The sequence below is a fragment of the Lynx rufus genome, unplaced genomic scaffold (genome assembly GCF_022079265.1).
Source record: "Lynx rufus isolate CCGP_SWC_20201006 ecotype Redwood Valley unplaced genomic scaffold, mLynRuf1.p SCAF_5, whole genome shotgun sequence".
In the NCBI taxonomy this organism is placed as follows: domain Eukaryota; kingdom Metazoa; phylum Chordata; class Mammalia; order Carnivora; family Felidae; genus Lynx; species Lynx rufus.
Window position 1 is genome coordinate 25,939,627 of NW_025814867.1, and position 17,806 is coordinate 25,957,432.

Sequence of the window (17,806 nt, forward strand, 5' to 3'; positions counted from 1 at the left end):
GTGAAAATCCAAATCACAGAACCACGACGATGGTGGAAATGCCCTGGATGCAGACAATGAAGAACAATGGAATGGGCACCACAGCCAGGGAACCACACTCCCCAAGGCAAAAGAACAATCCTTCATAAAATGATCTGGAGGGGTGCCTCGGTGGCTCAGTCAATTAAGCAGCTGACTCTCGATTTCGGCTCAGGTTGTGATCTTATGGTTGAGTGACTTCGAGCCCTGTGTTGGGCTGTGTACTCACACTGCAGAGTCTTGCTTGGTATTCTCTCTCTCTGTCTCTCTCTGTCCCTCCCCTGCTTGTGCTCGCTCTCTCGCTCTCTCTCTCTCTCTCTCTCTCAAAATAAATATATAAACTTTAAAAAATCTGGAAACACTGAAAATAAATAACAGTAGGAAGTATGAAACAAACAACAAACAAAGCTAAAGTAAGACACAGCACTAAAGAAAACATGCTGAAGTCTACTTTTGCCTAAGGAGAAACCAGAAGTTATTACATCGTGGGGAAGGCACAGTCAAGATCACCAAGAGAGAAACAGCACAAAGCAGGCAAACAGGTCCAAATGTGATCCGTTCTGAGTACCTATAGAACATTCTCCTGACACAAACGTGGTGGGAACATGCAGGCGACCCCACAGTATGGGCAGGCGCTCACGGTATTCAGCTAGAGCACAGTACACAATCAAGAGTAACGGACTTTCCAGCCTATTCACTAAGTTGGTTGTCTTCTCCATCCACGGTATGGTAGAGGTGTAGAGAAATGGTTAGTATCTCCACCTTTGTCTCACTTCCTGGAGGCCCTGAGTAGTTTTGTTTGCTTCCGCTTTGATCAGATCAGTAGTTACTCGTGTGCCTTCTTCCCTCTGGTAAAGGTCCCGGCTCAGCCACAGCTGCATCTCCTCCAAGCTCAGGGCTCTTTGGGGTTGATGGAAGGGTGGAGTTGGATGGGGAGGTTTCTGACTCTGCCATGATAGTTGGTGCTACATTCCTGAGCACTGGGGACAAAGCAGAGGGGAACAGTCTAGCTCTTCTTAGGAAAGAGCTTACTCCTAAACTTGAAGGGGATCAAGACCCAGAGTCAGGATTTAACCCAAACTGATTTTGTGCAAAAGCCTATATTCTTTTTATGCCAATGCAACTCAAAACAATGGGGGGAAGCATGTGATTGAATAAGTGATATTGGGATGACTGACTTACAAACAATTTGGAATGAAGTTTATTTTTTATTTTTTTTATTTTTTTTATTTTTATTTTTTTTTCAACGTTTATTTTATTTATTTTTGGGACAGAGAGAGACAGAGCATGAACGGGGGAGGGGCAGAGAGAGAGGGAGACACAGAATCGGAAGCAGGCTCCAGGCTCTGAGCCATCAGCCCAGAGCCTGACGCGGGGCTCGAACTCACGGACCGCGAGATCGTGACCTGGCTGAAGTCGGACGCCTAACCGACTGCGCCACCCAGGCGCCCCTTTTTTATTTTTTTTAAATAGCCCCAACACGGGGCTTGAACTTATGACCCTGAGATCATGACCCTGAGATCACAACCTGAGCTGAGATCAAGAGTCGGGCACTTAACTGACTGAGACACCCACGCGTCCCTGGAATTAAGTTTAGACATCTTAGGCCATATACAAAAATAAACTCAAAATCAAGAGCTATTTGAATGATAGGAAAACTAGCATAAATTAGAATTTGCCATCAGATATTTGATGAAACCACTTTCTAAAACCTGAAGGCGTTTAAACAACAGAAGAAACAGACTGACAAATTAAAATTTACATGCAAAATATAAACATCAAGACAACAGTCATAAACAGGCAATGAACAAGAACAGATATAAATGAGAAGAAAACAATCATAAACAAACACTTTGAAAGATTCTGAACTTGGGGGCGCCTGGGTGGCTTGATTGGTTAAGCGTGTAACTCTTGACTTTGGAGATCCAGCTGAAGGTCAGACACTGTGCTGACAGCCGGAGCCTGCTTCAGATTCTCTTTCTGCCTCTCCCCTCCCAAATAAATAAAATAAACATAAAAAAAAGACTTTGAATTTATGTACAAAATAGACATTAACTAGTATTAGTCCAAAGTATTAAATTTGTAAAAGAAGTAAGGTAAATTAGTAAAATGATAAAGAATAGCAATTTCTCACTGGGAAAAAAGTTTGACAATTTCTATTATGAATTATAGTCTACTTCTGGGACTTTATCCTAGGAAGTCATTCAAAACAAAAGTTAGTTGAAATGACAACATACCATGGAAGTAAAGAATACGGGCTTTTGAGTTTCAACATATGTGAGTTCAAATCCTGGCTACGATTTACTCACTATAGAACTTTGAGTAAATAAGTTATCTGTCAGTTAGAAATGTAAAGTGCTTAGTGTTCAAGAAGTGGAAGCCAGTTCAAATTGAAGAATAACTCCCAGCAGCTAAAGTTGGAAACAAACAATATTCAATATGAAGAAAGGTATGAAAATTGATGTATATAAACCAGGTGGAATATTAAGCAAACACGGAAAAAACAGTTACGAAGACTCTAATGATGGGCCACATTTAACATGTGCTAAATAAACATATAATAAATATCTTTCTGTATTTACAACGATAATAGCTAAGTAAAACATGTATACATGTGACCAAAGACTAGAAGAGAATGTGAATTAATGAAAACATGGCAGGTCATCTTACGGGGATTTAAAATATTTTCTTAAATGTTACCCTGTTTTTCTAATAAATGAAAAACGTAAGGGAAAAAAAAAACAGCTGAGACTTCTGGCTTACAGTATGGCATATAAGGAGCTTGGAAGGAGCCATTCTATTGTTTACAAGTAAAAACCTAAAAGATCTGAAAACCAACAACTCTTCGTAATTGTTTCAGAGAACTGAGGTCACGGGGCAAACCGTTGCCTCCAAAATTAGAGAGACAGACAGGTGGATACAGAGAAGCACAGAAACCTCCGTGGGAGCCAGTACTAGCACAGGAAAACTTCAACTGCAACGGACAAATTTTGGAGGCTCAGGGCAGGTAAGTCAGAGTTAAAAACTTCCGGCTTGGGGGGCAGGGTACCCACACTTTTGTGAGTTTTGCCTCCAAGAGCTCTACCAGGTTGTCCCAGTGAACACTGGGAAAAAATCTCATGTTTCTGGCAGGGAGAAGGGGAAAGTAGTCAGAGCATTCTGTTCTTCAGGAGGACTGCCCTCAAGAGAACCGAGCTAACCAATTAAGGTTTTATCAGAGCCTGACTGACCTGGAGGAAGGGGAAATACCCACTTCCAGCCCCGTCTCACCATCCTGTGAACTTGTGAAGTTCACAGTACAAGGCACGGGCTCACTGCAAGACAGTGCGACTTCCATACCCAATTCCACTCTGCTGCAGGCTGGAAGAACCACCCCAAAGCCCTGCCCCTTGACTTCATTTAAATTGCTTTGGCCTGGCGCGCCTGGGTGGCGCAGTCGGTTAAGCGTCCGACTTCAGCCGGGTCACGATCTCACGGTCCGTGAGTTTGAGCCCCGCGTCAGGCTCTGGGCTGATGGCTCAGAGCCTGGAGCCTGCTTCCGATTCTGTGTCTCCCTCTCTCTCTGCCCCTCCCCCGTTCATGCTCTGTCTCTCTCTGTCCCAAAAATAAATAAACGTTGAAAAAAAAAAATTTAAATTGCTTTGGCCCCCAGCTACAAGGAAGGCTGGGAAGAGTGCTGCATTACCATCTTGAATAAAATGAAGATTTTGCCAGATAAAATATAGGAAGCCAAGTTAAGCTTGACTTTTGGATAAACAAGTGTATTGGGACATACTTGTGCTAAAAAATTATTCATTGTTTATCTGAAAGTCAAACTTAACTGGGAGTCCTGCGTGCCCTGTTTTGTTTTTCTAAATCTGGCAACTCTACCCATAAGTGACCAACTAACCACTACCATGGCTTTTATGCTTATCACTTCCTTTAAAAGAAAAAAAAAGCTTTATGACCCAATGTGCATCCCTAGACATTATAGTTTAGTCTTCCTAATTTAAAAGCACTGATATATTGACGTGCCTGACTGGCTCAGTCAGAACAGCATGAAACTCTTGATCTCGGGGTCGTGAGTTCAAGCCCCATGTTGGGTGTAGAGATTACTAAAAAAGTAAATTTAAAAAAAAAAATTAAAACATTGATATAGGCTTTAAGTCTCTTTTAATCTAGAATTTCCTTTTTCGTCCCTTTTATTTCCATAAAACAAACTTGTTGAAGAAGCCTGTAGATTAGACCTGTAGATTTTCCAACAGAATGGGTTGTATTATTGCAAATGCACGGTGAGGTTCAAACTTTTCCTCTTTCTTTGCTATTTCTTGCCAATTGGCAGCTGGATCCAAGACTGGATCAGACTCAGTGTCCATCCTTTTGGCAAGGCTATGGGTGGCAGTGTGTATTTTCATCACGAGGCACGTGTCTAACTCTCTTCTCATAATCTTAGCACAAAACATTGATACTTAATGCCTTTATATGTTCATTGGGGATTGCAAAGTGCTAGCTTTCTAATTCCATCATTTTATTTATTAATTGGAATACTTTTTATAAAAAGACATTCTATTTTATCTGCTATTTGGTTATCTAGTGGTACAGTGCATACAGAAAAGGCAGGATAAATGCTAGATTCTCTCTTCCATTCTTTTTAAAATCAGTTTTCAAGACAATGAATTGGTTCTCTATTATTCTCTGAAGTTGACCAATTTTTTAAAATATCATTTATGGGTGGCTCAGTTGGTGGAGCATGCAACTCTTGATTTCAGGGTTGTAAGCCTGAGCTCCATGTTGGGTGAGGAGATTACTTAAAAATTAAAAAAAAAACTTTAAAAAATATCATTTACGAACTCATGTATTTAAACATATTTTATGAGTTTCTCTCCATCTCAATTATTATCATTATTGAAACTCAAAGTATCCCATCCTTGGCCAATGGCAGCCTCTTCACGTTAGCTATAGATTCTTCTTGATATTACCCTAGTAGTTTCTAATAGCTTTTCTGCAATCTGACATTAAACTATGTCCCAAGCTTCTCTTGCACATTCCTTGGCTCAGGTCTAGAAGTAGCCATTTCTCCAGAGAGCCTGGGTACAAAATTTATTCTCTGAAAAGACTAATGAAATTAGGCAAATCTCCATCAAGATTGATCAGGAACAAAAGTAATAAACAGGCACATGAACATAAAGAAAAAATTAAAAGGGAACATAACAAAGATTTAGAATTGATTATCTGTTACTCTGGAACAAATGTATGTTGAATGGATACGTGGATGAAACACGTAACTTTCTAGGAAAATAAAATTTACCAAAACTAAGTCCAAAAAAGAAAAAAAACTAAGCAGACCAATTATCCAAGAAAAATTAAATTATCAAAGGCTCCTCCCCAGAAGCACCAATCTTGGTCTACTGTTTAGGGGAATTCTCCCAAACATTCAAGGAAAAGATACATACTGTATTTTTTTTATATGAAGATATTTACACCTATGTATTTTATACAAACTGTCCCAAAACTTTTAAAAAAGATTGTATAACCTTGATACCCACACTAGATAAGGATAGTTCAAGAAATGAAAATAATGGTTGACTCTCACTCTTAAACACAAATATAGAAAGTCTAAATAAAAATAATAGCAAACTGAATTATGCAATGTATAAGAAGAAAATCATCATCATGACCAAGCTAGGTTTATCACAAGAATGATAAAGCATTTAATATGAAAAAGTATATCAACTTAATTCACTGTATTAACAGGTTAAATGAAACAAAAATGCCACTTATCAGTGCTTCTTATCTATATTGTACTGGAGGTCTTAAGTAGTGCATTAAGCTAAGAAAAAGAAATAGAAAAGATAAAAGACCAAGAAAAGAAAAAACAAACCTTCATTGATTCTATGATTATCTACAAAGAAATCCAAGAGAATCCATAAACAAATTATTATAATTAATATGAAAGTATAGTAAAATAGTTACATTTAAGACCAACATACGAAAATTAATTGCATTCTAATACAGTGGCCCCCTAAAACTAGAAAATGCAAAAAAATCAATAAAAAGTTAGGTGCTTAGGAATAAATATAGCAAGTATAATGAAATATTTTTATTGAAAGACATTAAAGAAGAATAAAATAAATGGAGAGATATGCTTATGGCAAAAAGACTCAATAATATAAAGACATTGTTCTATCCAAATTAATCTATAAATTCAATATAATTCCAATTGAAATTCTAATGAGTGTTAAACTGGAATGCGATAAACTGATTCCATAATATGTAGAAAAAAGACCATGAATAGATCTGGTAGGCAGAATAACGGCCCTTTAAAGACATTCTAATCCCCAGAACCTGTGAGTATGTTGGTTACATGGCAAAAAGGGAATTAAAGTTGCTTAAAGATGCTAAAGTTGCCTGGGTGGCTCGGTTGGTTAAGCATCCAACTCTTGATTTTGGCTCAGATCATGATCCCAGCATCATGGGATTGAGCCCACATTAGGCTCCATGCTGAGTGTGAAGCCTGCTTCACACATATACACACATATATACATATACACACATATATACACACATAATATATATACACACATATATACATATATATACATACACATATATATATACATATATATACATATACATATATATACATATATATATTATATATATTATATATGTGTGTATATGTATTTTTAAAGGTTGCTAAAGAGCTGACTGTAAAATAGATATTATCCTGGATTATGTAGGTAGGCTCAGTGCAATCACCAGTGCCTTTATGAGTGAAAGTAGAAGAGGGAGAACCAGAGGGATGGTAGCATGAGAAGGTTTAGGCCTGATATTGTTCACATTGCCAAGAATGTGGGAAGCCTCGGGGCGCCTGGGTGGCGCAGTCAGTTAAGCGTCTGACTTCAGCCAGGTCACGATCTCGCGGTCCGTGAGTTTGAGCCCCACGTCAGGCTCTGGACTGATGGCTCAGAGCCTGGAGCCTGTTTCAGATTCTGTGTCTCCCTCTCTCTCTGCCCCTCCCCCGTTCATGCTCTGTCTCTCTCTGTCCCAAAAATAAATAAACGTTGAAAAAAAAAATTTTTTTAAAAAGAAAGAATGTGGGAAGCCTCTAGAAGCTAGAAGGAGTCTCTTTTAAGGCCTCCACAAAGGAACGCAGTCCTGCCAGCATTTTGATATTATCCCAGGGAGACCCATTTCAGACTTCTGAACTATAGAGCTATAAGATAATGCATTTATGTTGTTTTTAAGCCACCAAATTTGTGGTAATCTGTTATAGCAGCAATAGGACATTATAGCAACTGACAAGGTGTTTTCAAAAGAACAAAATAGAAGGACTTCCCTACCAACATAAGACTTATTTCAAAAAAATTAAGAAAGAGCAGAGTACAGAGACAGCCGACATACATATATGGAAACTTGATAATATAACAGAGATGACACTATGGATCATTGGGATAAGAATGAACTATACCATAAATGGAAAATGGATATTTTGGGAAATTGACTAGCAAAAATGGCTAGCAATGATTCCTCTCTCCATATTCATGTTTCTTTATCATATCACTTTTAATGCCATCTTAGTCAGAGTCTGAACTCGGCCATGTAACTTGCTTTAGCTGATAGGATGTTAGCAACCATGATATACAAAGGTTCCACAATGGGGTTTGTCCCCTTTTGCAATCTGCTGCCACCAACTGAAGAAGCCCAGGGACACCTGTTGAATGTTGAGAGATAACTGGTTCAGTAGCAATATACCTGCCACCCCAGTGGGTAACCAGTCAGCTTCCAGTGGCAGAGTGACCTAGCAACTGACCACGGGCACATGAAGGAGCCCAGCTGAGTCCAGCCTCACAAGACTATAAATTAAATAAATGGTCGTTGTTTTAAGTCACTGAGTTTTAGAGTGATTAATTAATTACACAGCAAATCTAATTGTTATAGATATTATATGGAAAAAACCCTTGGAATGATACCTTCCATCACATGTAGAAATCAATTCCAGGTAGGCTAAACTTTTTGATGAAAATATAGAAAAATAAATCTCATCCCAGGTTAAGGAATATTTTCTCAAGATACAAAGAGTATAAAACAGAAAGGAAAAGAATTGTCAAATGTGACCACACCCCAAAACCCCACAACTTTGCACCTCAAAAGTAACTATAAACAAAGTTAAAAGACAAAGCATAAGCATTCAGAATATATAAAGAATATCTACAAATAAATAAGAAAAAGATAAACAATCCATAAAGAAATGGGCAAAAGATATAAAAGAGGCAATTGACAGAATAAGAAAACCCAGATGGCATATCTATACCTGTATCTTCATTAGTAGTCAGGGAAATGCAAATGAGAAGCCATTTCACATTCACGTAGATTGGCAAAAATTTCAAATTTCATGATTGAGAATGTGGAGAAAGGGGAGCTCTTATAAACAGAATGTGGGACTATCAATTGGTACAGTAACTTTGGAGACCAATTTGGCAATATCTAGTAACACTGATGTGACCCGCCCCTAGCCACATATACACAAAAACTCACACAGGCACACCAGGGGACATGCAAAAATGTTTAGAGAAATTTGTTTATAACAATGAAAAGTTAAAGATAACCTAAATGTCCATCCAGTAAAGAATGGATAATGTGAAGGGTGCCTGGGTGGCTCAGTCGTTTAAATGTTCAACTTTGGCTCAGGTCATGATCTCATGGTTCCTGAGTTTGAGTCCCACATCGAGCTCTGTGCTGACAGCTCAGAGCCTGGAGCCTGCTTCAGATTCTGTGCCTCCCTCTCTCTCTCTGCCCCTCCCCCACTCATGCTCTGTCTCTCTCTGTCTCAAAAGTAAATAAAAACATTAAAAAACTAAAAAAAAGAGAGAATGGCTAATGTGGGAATTATAAACACCAAATTCAAGATAGTGGTTACCTCTATGGCACAGGGGGTGGAAAATGCACTGGGGAAGGGATCCACAGGGAGCTTCACTGTATTTTTAATGAATTTCTTGAGCTAGGGGCTGGGTACATGTGTATGAATCCATCTCTGTTCCCATTCACGGGTTTGAAAGATGCCGTAAATGTTAAATATAAACAAACTTTAAAGCGAATAAAACAGTATGTCACAGGTAAGCTCCGAAGGGGAACTCAAAGGTTATGACACAGAAGGAAGTTCAAGGGCCTAAACTCTTAATCAGGAAGATGTCCCTCACCTGGGATTACACCCCAGCAGTTCCATTCAGAACCCCGGGAATCATTCAGAGATTCTGCCCCAGAGTGGATTCTTTGTTTTGCTCACATGAGGAACAGATTAAAAGCAAAACAAAACAATAAGGTACACTTTTAAAAGCTAAGGAAAGGGACTGTAATGAAGGCTAATGGCGAAACAGAAGAAACAAATGAAAACAGAAGCATTGAACTATTGCTACCATTTTTCATAAGTGATAGCTGTCCCCAACCCCACCCCCACCATGGGCCACCCCCAAGTGTGGGGTTCTATCATACTGAGAAATATTGGATTACGGTTTCTAAGCCACTTGAGATAAATCTCTTACATCCTCATAGCATGACACACAGTTGTCACCATTTTCTGGTGCGCTTTACATAAAGTAACATGTTTATTAGTGATTTAACGATTGCTGAAGTCAAACCACCCCAAATTTAAACTGAAAAAACAAACAAACAAACAACCAAACACACAATGGACGAAGACACAGCAATAAGAGGGACACAATGTTTCTTCAGTTTCTGCCCAACTGTGTTTCCCACTCCAGGTCTGGGTCTAGCTGGCATTCAAATGTAGAGAAAAGGTGCTTGTGTGTCCTAGCCAAGGGCAGAAATCCAACCTTTCTCTAGGTCACAAACAACTGGAAAAAAAACCCAGTACCCGTCCCCGAGTACCCGTCTCCCAGAAATAGGCATTAAACCTGTCCCAGACACCTCAATAAGAAAACTGCTTTTCACTGGTTTTGCTTCAAGCCTATTTCTGAGCTTTGGTACTTTGCAGTCCATCAATTTAATGAGAAGCAAAGATCAACTTAACCTATTTTATTCAAAGAACATTTTATTTTATATTTTATTTTCTGCTCTAATTATGTTCACACATTTTTTTTATAGCACATTTCTTGCTGTACGGTTTTCAGTGTTGGTTTTAAAAAGAGTATTCTACATAGATATCCTTTTTTCTTTTTGTTATTGTTGCTTGCTTTTTGTTTGTTTTTAAGGTACTTAGTTTCAGCTTTCTTTTATTTCAGCCAATTTTCTTTTCTTTTCAGCCATTCTATAATATATCACAAATAACCCTAATTCATTTCTTCACTTGATAACCAAACACTTCACATCTTGATAACATAGGTTTGTGAGACAATTTCTTATAGGTTCAGCTGGTGTTTTGCTTTTTAAATAATCACAAGGATTTTTAGTGTCTTTGTTTACTGAAATTAAAACATACTATCATAATTTGGGGGCCTGAGGAGTTACTATTACTTTTAGAAACTGCCTTTAGAGAATATATTTTCTCTAGGCACTATATTTGCAACTCTTAATAAGTTACCTGGTTGCCTGGATATTCTCTTTACCCAGATGAACTTGGGCATAGACACTTTGATGACCACCTCTGCTCTTTGTTTGTTTATTATTTTATTTCTTTAAGTAGCCTTCACACCCAGCATGAAGCCCAATGTGGGGCTTGAACTCATGACCATGAGATCAAGACCTGAGCTGAGATCAAGAGTCAGACACTTAATCAACTGAGCCACCCAGTCATCCCAGCTCTGTGCTTTAGAGAGCATATTATCATTGTGTTAGCCTTTTCTTTAAAAAACAAAAAAACAAAAACAAAAAAAAACAAAAAAACAACTCAGACTTATTCCTCCTTTGACCTCATTCCATGGATAAAGAAACAAAACCAAACAAAAAAATTCCAATAAAACATGCACCAAATAAAATCCCATGCCTACCACCAATCAAAGTAATAAAGAATGTGGTTAATGCTTACAAAGTTTGCATGGAAGGGCCTGGATAAATCACAGCAGAATCCTGTAATCACAATTGGATGGAAAGGAGTTGCTCTCAGGGCTTGCTAATCCTGGGGACAAGGATCACTTGTGCTGAATCATCCGACCAAGTACACAGTGGAACGTTGTACCCTGAACCAAAGATACAAAGGTGAAAGCAAGTTTAAATAGTCTCATTGACTTTTCCCCTTGCTAAAGGCCAGAATCCAGTCAGTTGAGAATGTATCCTTTTTGTAAAACCCATTAATCTAAATTCAGGGGACTTGTTCCAATTCATGGCACAGTTTTCACCACACTTTATGTGGAGTGATTTTGTCCATGATTCTTTTGACACAGAAGTAGACACAAGGTCCCATGAATGGACTAACGATCTACACGGTCTGTGCTGCCAAGTAGCCTTGAACCTGTAAATCCAAACGAATCAACAGTATTACTTTGGTAACAGGCAGTCACACATTTCATTGTTAACTAATGCTTCAACCATGAGTACAGAGCTAGGGGTTCCCAAGTCAGGCTGCAAATCAAAATTAGGTAGCAGCTTTAAAAAATATATAGGTGCCTAACTTGTCCCAACTCACTGATTCAGAAAATGTGGTGTAGGGCCTAAGCAACTGCATTTTTAAAAAGCTTTCCAAGTGATTCTGATACAATGGTAGTACAGACTCTCACATAGGTGTTGATATAAACAATACTACCTGATAGAGGAGGTCCATGCTTCTCAGAGACGGGAGACAAAGAACAGGACTATTCAAAGCCACACAAAGAACATTTTGCAACTTTCTGGAACATCAATTTCACTTGACTGGTAAGCTTAAAATGTCATTTTTATTTTGGGTGGCGATTACATAGGTATAGCCAATTGTCAAAACTTCTTTATGACCTGTACATTTAATTGCATGTTTATTTTACCTCATAAAAAGATAATACTTGTATTAAAATATGGATACATTTTGGAGTGGAAATGCAACACCTGCATTTATATTTTAGAGGAACTCTGAGACATCAAAGAAATCTCCCTCTTTGATCGGCTACCTTAGGCTAGGTCCCGTATCCAGGGAGGTAACTATTTCACTCTCTTGTCTTTAGAGTGGGAGGTTAGGGCTTGAACCGCCAAAAAGAAGACCTTTTGGAAGGGCCCATGACTACAGTTAGAAAATCTCTGGATTTAGGAATCCTTTCACTTCCAGTGCTTTTCATTCATTCCTCTACCCATGATCCACTCCCTTCTCCTCTCTCTACCTTCCGCATATTACTTGCCTTTTTGCTTTGAAACACTCCAAATCCTCAAAAATTTAAAGTTCCACTCTTTGTTATGGAGATTTTATTACTGAACCGGTGGTTTCAGGACCTGGACGGAGACCACACCCTCAGAAATTGCACTACAAACATCTTTCTCGCTCAAAAATGCGTTTTAAAAGGTTATCAAGCTACAGGGACTGGTGGTAGACAGGGACTAAATCTAAAAATTATGAAAACCCACATTTCCTGATTTTGGAAAGACAAGAATGGAGAGTGGAGAGGAAGAGTGGGCTAGTCGCAAGGGTTAGAGAAAACAATGGTCAAATGTAACTAGGTTCAAGGGTTCCTTCTTGTCTCTTGTAGCCAGCCTAAGGACTAAACAGTGAGTAGAGTACAAGCTGGGGATTCTGAAGAATGGGATGGGTTCAATGGCTCTGGGCAAAATTACTTTGTCTTTTGGTTGGGAAATTCGGTGTCCCCATGTATATTGGGATAAAGAGTAAATCCGTTTATGGATTTAACTGACGTGTACTATTGACTATGTTTCACGAACTACATAGTTGTGAAACTTCTTTAGTTACAAAAGAGCGTGTAAACCAAAAAGCGTGTAGTAAACGCCTAGTACACAGCAGACGTACAAGCACAATACGACCGAAACTCAACTTTGCACTAGGCTAGGCTCCACCCAGCCCACCCGGGTCCCAGCAGCCTTTGCGAAAACTGCCTAGGCCCTTAGGGCGCCCGGGGGGGCGGAGGCGAGAGCGCCCGCCACGCCCCCTTCCGCTAGTGCTCCTAGCCCTCCTTCCGCTCCTACTCTGCGTGTGCTCCACTCGCCTTAGCGAACCCTCAAATGCCTCCGGAGGGTAGGCACAGAGGAGCTACAGGCCTCAGAGGTTCCGCGTCTCACCTGCTTGGCATAGGTCTCAGCCTCCTGCTAGTCCCGCCTCCTTCTGGCACTCTGGCCCCGCGAATGGAGGAGCTGGGAAAAGGGCACGGCTCTGATTGGAGGAGTGTGTTTACATTCTCAACTCACGCTGCGAGCCGACGGATTTAAGCCCCGCCTTTTCCTTCCCGCTTTTCAAATTGGTTGGTTGCCTTCCTCCTTGTCAGTCAGAGGAGCGGTTTCCACAATTGGTGAGCGGCTGTCCCCCCGACTTTATTTTGCTGGGCGTCTACGTGTCAGCTTGATGTTTGACTGAGAGAGTATCTCGAAGTTTTAGGTGGAAGATGTCGGAGACTAACAGAGCCGCACGTAGCGACGGAGACGAGGAGCAGGTTTCTGGTGCTGAAGTCATCGCCCAGGCCCTGAAAACGCAAGTACGGTGGACTCTCCTACGGAAGCCGGCGGGGGGGGCGGAGACGTTGTCTTGGAGACAAGGAGAGGGGTGCGGTGGGAGGTGGGGAGGTTTTCCTTGAGGCTTTCCTTTTAGCGCCCCGGGAGGGAACGGTGTGGCGCGGGCCCGGGCATTTATTCCCCTGTTCTTGGCCCCCAGGATGTAGAGTACATGTTTGGCATCGTAGGCATCCCAGTGACCGAAATCGCCGTTGCGGCCCAGAAGATGGGCATCAGATATGTCGGGATGAGGAATGAGCAAGCGGTGAGTATGGACAGTGGGGGGCCGAAAGCGTTATTGGGAATGATTGATAATAGCAGCAGATATTCATCGCAGACACTCAGCCCTTACCACCGTTCTTCAAGCAGACCAAGCGCAGCAATCCTATGAAGCAAGAACTGTTTTTGTTAATCCTAGTTGACACAGAGAGGTTGAGTAATTTGCCCGAGGTGACAAGTTGCTAGTGTCAGAAGCCAGGATTTGAACCCAAGTATTCTGGGGTCTGGAGTCCATGCTCTTGACACTACACCGGGTCGTTCTCTGCCAAGTCTAGAGCGTTGGAACTGAAAGGGACACTTTTCCTGGTCTGAATTCAGTCCCTCTGTCCTCTCATAACTACCTGTTATGATGTATCTCTTTCTGTGTATTATTTGTCTGGTCTGACTTCCCTATTAGGCTGTGAGATCCAGGAGAGCGGGGATATTATTTCTTCTTGACACATCTGTATCCCCAGTGCCTAGCACATGATAGGTGCTCAGGCCTTTCCTAGAGATGAATGGGTGAAGACCAAGGCTCTCATGTTATATGGTAGGTGGCCCTGCAAGGTAATAGGTTCACAAATGGTAAAGCCATGATTAGAACTCTGGTGTCCTAAATCCCAGTCCAGTCCTCCTTCCACTGCGTCATGCAACCACTCTTCCTAGAGGCTTATTTGGAAGCAAAAGAAAGGAAGATGAGACATTTTGTCAACCCAGTCTTAGTGCTTACTATGTGCTGGTTTAAAAGATCAAGAAACTACTTCTGCAGCCTCATACCCTGTCAGTCCATCTAAAGCTAAGTATTCCTGCTTTGCGCTCTCACTGTTTGTTGCTCTCTAATTCAGGCTCTTACCATCTGTTGCCCAGACAGCTGCCTTGACCTCCCTAAGTGGTACCCTTTCTCTGCCACCACATGTAGGCTCCTAGAGAGCAGGAGTTGTAGTTCATTTGTTATATCCCTGGAGTGCCTGGCTTGTTTGGGGCTTTTGCATGATGTAAATGCTTACCACATTGTTTATTAATTCAATGGCAGGCCTTAAGTGTAAGATTTGAGGAGTATGGGTTTTTTAAAATCTTAAATCAGGTCTTGAGTTTGTATCATTTCTTTCTTCTTAGTTGGAACAATATTCTATTCTGTCGTCTATGTGAGAAAATAAGGCTATTGACCTATTAATAAGTCAGTAAGTAAAATGTAATAAAATAACTTATATTTTACTGTTTTTTTATGAAGGTGGAATGTTTGGTTTCTTCTTCAAACACCAAATATTTATTGAGTACATACCAGGTACTGGTGTATAAGTCTTCTTCTGACTATTGGAATGAGTCACATGACTGAGGGAAATATATATCAGGAATGTATTACAGGTATCTGAAACCCATGTCTGATTTTGAATTCACTACCTTTTCCCTCCAGATTGGCTCTTCCCTCTGTATTCATGATTTGAGTCAGTGGCACTGTGATTCACCTAGTCAGTCAAGCAAGCCCAAATCTAGAGGGTTATATTTCAATATTTCCTTCAGGAACCAGGTTTAGTTGTGATCTTTAAGTTTGGGAAGGTGAGGTAATTATAATAGTATAATTATAAATGTATGTATAAGGGGCACCTGGGCGGCTCAGTCAGCTAAGCATCCAACTCCTGATTTTGACTTAGGTCATGATCTCATGATTCATGAGATCGAGCCCCATGTCTAGCTCTGGGCTAACAGGGTAGAGTCTGCTTGGGATTCTCTCTCCCTCTCGCTGCCCCTCTCTGGCTCACATGCATTCTCTCTCTCTCTCTCTCTCTCTCTCTCTGAAAAATAAATAAATAAAACAAAAAATGTATGTATAAGGAATGGTGCATATAGGGGCGCCTGGGTGGCTCAGTCAGTTAAGTGTCTGACTTCAGCTCAGGTCATGATCTTGTGGTTCATGGGTTCGAGACCCTGTCGGGCTCTGTGCTGACAGCTCATAGCCTGGAGTCTGCTTCAGATTCTGTGTCTCCCTCTCTCTTTTTCCCTTCCCTGCTTGCACTCTGTCTCTGTCCCTTTCTTTCAAAAAAAAAAAAAAATATATATATATATATATATATATATATATATATATATATATATATATAAAGGAATGGTGCACATAAAAGATGACTGGTTCTCTCTGAGTGGGACAGAGAAGATTACCCGTGAAGGCAAGGTTTGTTCATGCTGTTCCATCAAAATAGCTTAAAGGCACAATGAGCTGTGAGACTGAATAGGTAGACTAAGGGGAGGTTGTAGAAAATCTATGGCTGGAAAAGGAATGTGGACTTTTTTAGTAGGCATTGAATGAGACCTGAAAGGTTTTTCGAAATAGGTGGGAGACATAATTAGATTTGTACTCTAGAAATCATGGTAGTACAGAGTATGGATCAGCAGGGCAGCTTGAAGTTTTATTTCAGTCCCTGTAATCTCAGTGGAGGGCCTCTGTAGGTCCCAGGTGCTTTACTGGACATATGGAATATGGAGATGAATGACATACTTTCCTTGTACTTCAGGAGCTTATAACCTGACTGTGGAGACAGACATAAACAGACAATTTTATTATAATGTGATAAGTGCTATGATAGAGATATATTCTGGGTGCTACGGAAGTCCAGAAAAGGGTACTCAGCTCAGCCTTAAGCTTCAGAAAAGGTTTCCTGGAGATGATCCCTGAGCTGTCTTGAAGTATGAGTGGGCATTAACCAACTAGGAAGGAGAGGACAGGCTCTTCTGGAGATGATTCTTAGATGTGGGCTTGCTTAACTGACTAGGGGGATCCCAGCACCGCTGACTCAGATCGGGAATACAGATGGAAGAACTAATTTGGAGGGAAAAGGTAATGAATGCAAATTTGATGACTAAGATGCCTGTAGGACGTTCCCGGTACGTAGTCCCCTCAGTCAACCTGACTCTTCACAGTACAGTACTCAGGAAGACTTAACTAGTGCCTGAATTCAGGGTAATGACAGGGTGATGAAAGGAGAGTGTGAGAACAGATTCAGAAGCCATTCAAGAGGCCGAAGAGGACTTGGCGTCCAATTACGCGTTTGTGCTAAAGAGAAAGGTGTAGTTGGTTGTGGATGGTTGTGACCTGGTGGTCTTTCGTCAGATCCTTAGCGTGATCAAGACATACGCTGACTGGCTTTCCAGGGAGGAGGCACACTGTTGGGAATGTGACAGTTACTGAGGACTAACTGTGCAGGCAGTGTTCTGAATGTTTTACATATATGTTAACTGATTTCATCCTCAGAGCAGTGCTGTCAGTCATGTTCATTTTATAGATAAGGAAGCCAGGGTACAGAGGAACTTGCCAAAACTACACAGCAGAAAGGAGAGGAGCAAGATTCGAATCAAAACAATTCAGTTCTAGAGTCTGCTCTCTTAAGTACTACACACAGCATTCTGCTTGTGAGTGGAGGTAATTTGGTAGAGAAATACATGTTTTATGATCATAAAAAGAGTTCCTTTCAGCTTTTGACATTTGCTACCAGAAGGATATAATTTTTGGTATATGTTGTTTTGTATTTTGCATTCTGTAGCAATATTTCTTACCCCGCTTTAATAAGTGGACAGTGTTCTTCAGTGTTCAGATTGCACCAGACATTATATTTTATGCATTTGCATTTTTGGAGTTGTCTTATTACTATCCTGTGTGAATTTGGTCTTGTGTGCAAAAGGGAAAGTGATAAGGGCCAGTGGAGAATAGTAACAAAGAGACGGCATGGAGCCTGTGTGCCCTTTCTTAGTTGGGCATATGGTAGTGGTAGCAGTTAAAGATTCTTAAAAATTTATTTTTAATTTTTTTACACTTATATCCTAAACGTTTATTTAAGTTAAGTCTACTACACATAAAATTGAGTGGAGTTTAGAAAAATATCATTTTTATTACTATTTCTAAAAAAAAAAAATGAGAAGAAATAATACTAGAAAAAGATGTCTCAGACTAAAAAAAAGGATTTATTTGAGAGAGTATTTAGCA

General features: G+C 40.2%; 2 protein-coding genes across 7 annotated transcripts in view; one reads left to right on the plus strand and one right to left on the minus strand.

Annotated features, from left to right (window-relative positions):
* BTD (biotinidase) overlaps positions 1-13,258 on the minus strand; it is a 30,555-nt gene extending 17,297 nt beyond the window's left edge. The window contains exons 1-2 of the mRNA XM_047098934.1: positions 13,147-13,258; positions 10,982-11,132 (exon numbers count right to left, since the gene is read on the minus strand). Coding sequence (XP_046954890.1) covers positions 10,982-10,992 — 11 coding nt within the window. The 5' untranslated portion in view covers positions 10,993-11,132; positions 13,147-13,258. The remainder of the gene's footprint in view (positions 1-10,981; positions 11,133-13,146) is intronic.
* HACL1 (2-hydroxyacyl-CoA lyase 1) overlaps positions 13,175-17,806 on the plus strand; it is a 55,713-nt gene continuing 51,081 nt past the window's right edge. For 4 of the 6 annotated variants that reach the window (XR_006965624.1, XM_047098929.1, XM_047098930.1 and 1 more), the window contains exons 1-2: positions 13,176-13,556; positions 13,733-13,837. Coding sequence is in view for 5 of the 6 variants with exons in the window: in XM_047098929.1 (XP_046954885.1) it covers positions 13,467-13,556; positions 13,733-13,837 (195 nt within the window). In the remaining variant the exon portion in view is untranslated. Of the gene's footprint in view, positions 13,557-13,732; positions 13,838-17,806 lie in introns of those variants that run through there. The other 2 variants (XM_047098932.1, XM_047098933.1) reach the window with 2 other exon arrangements.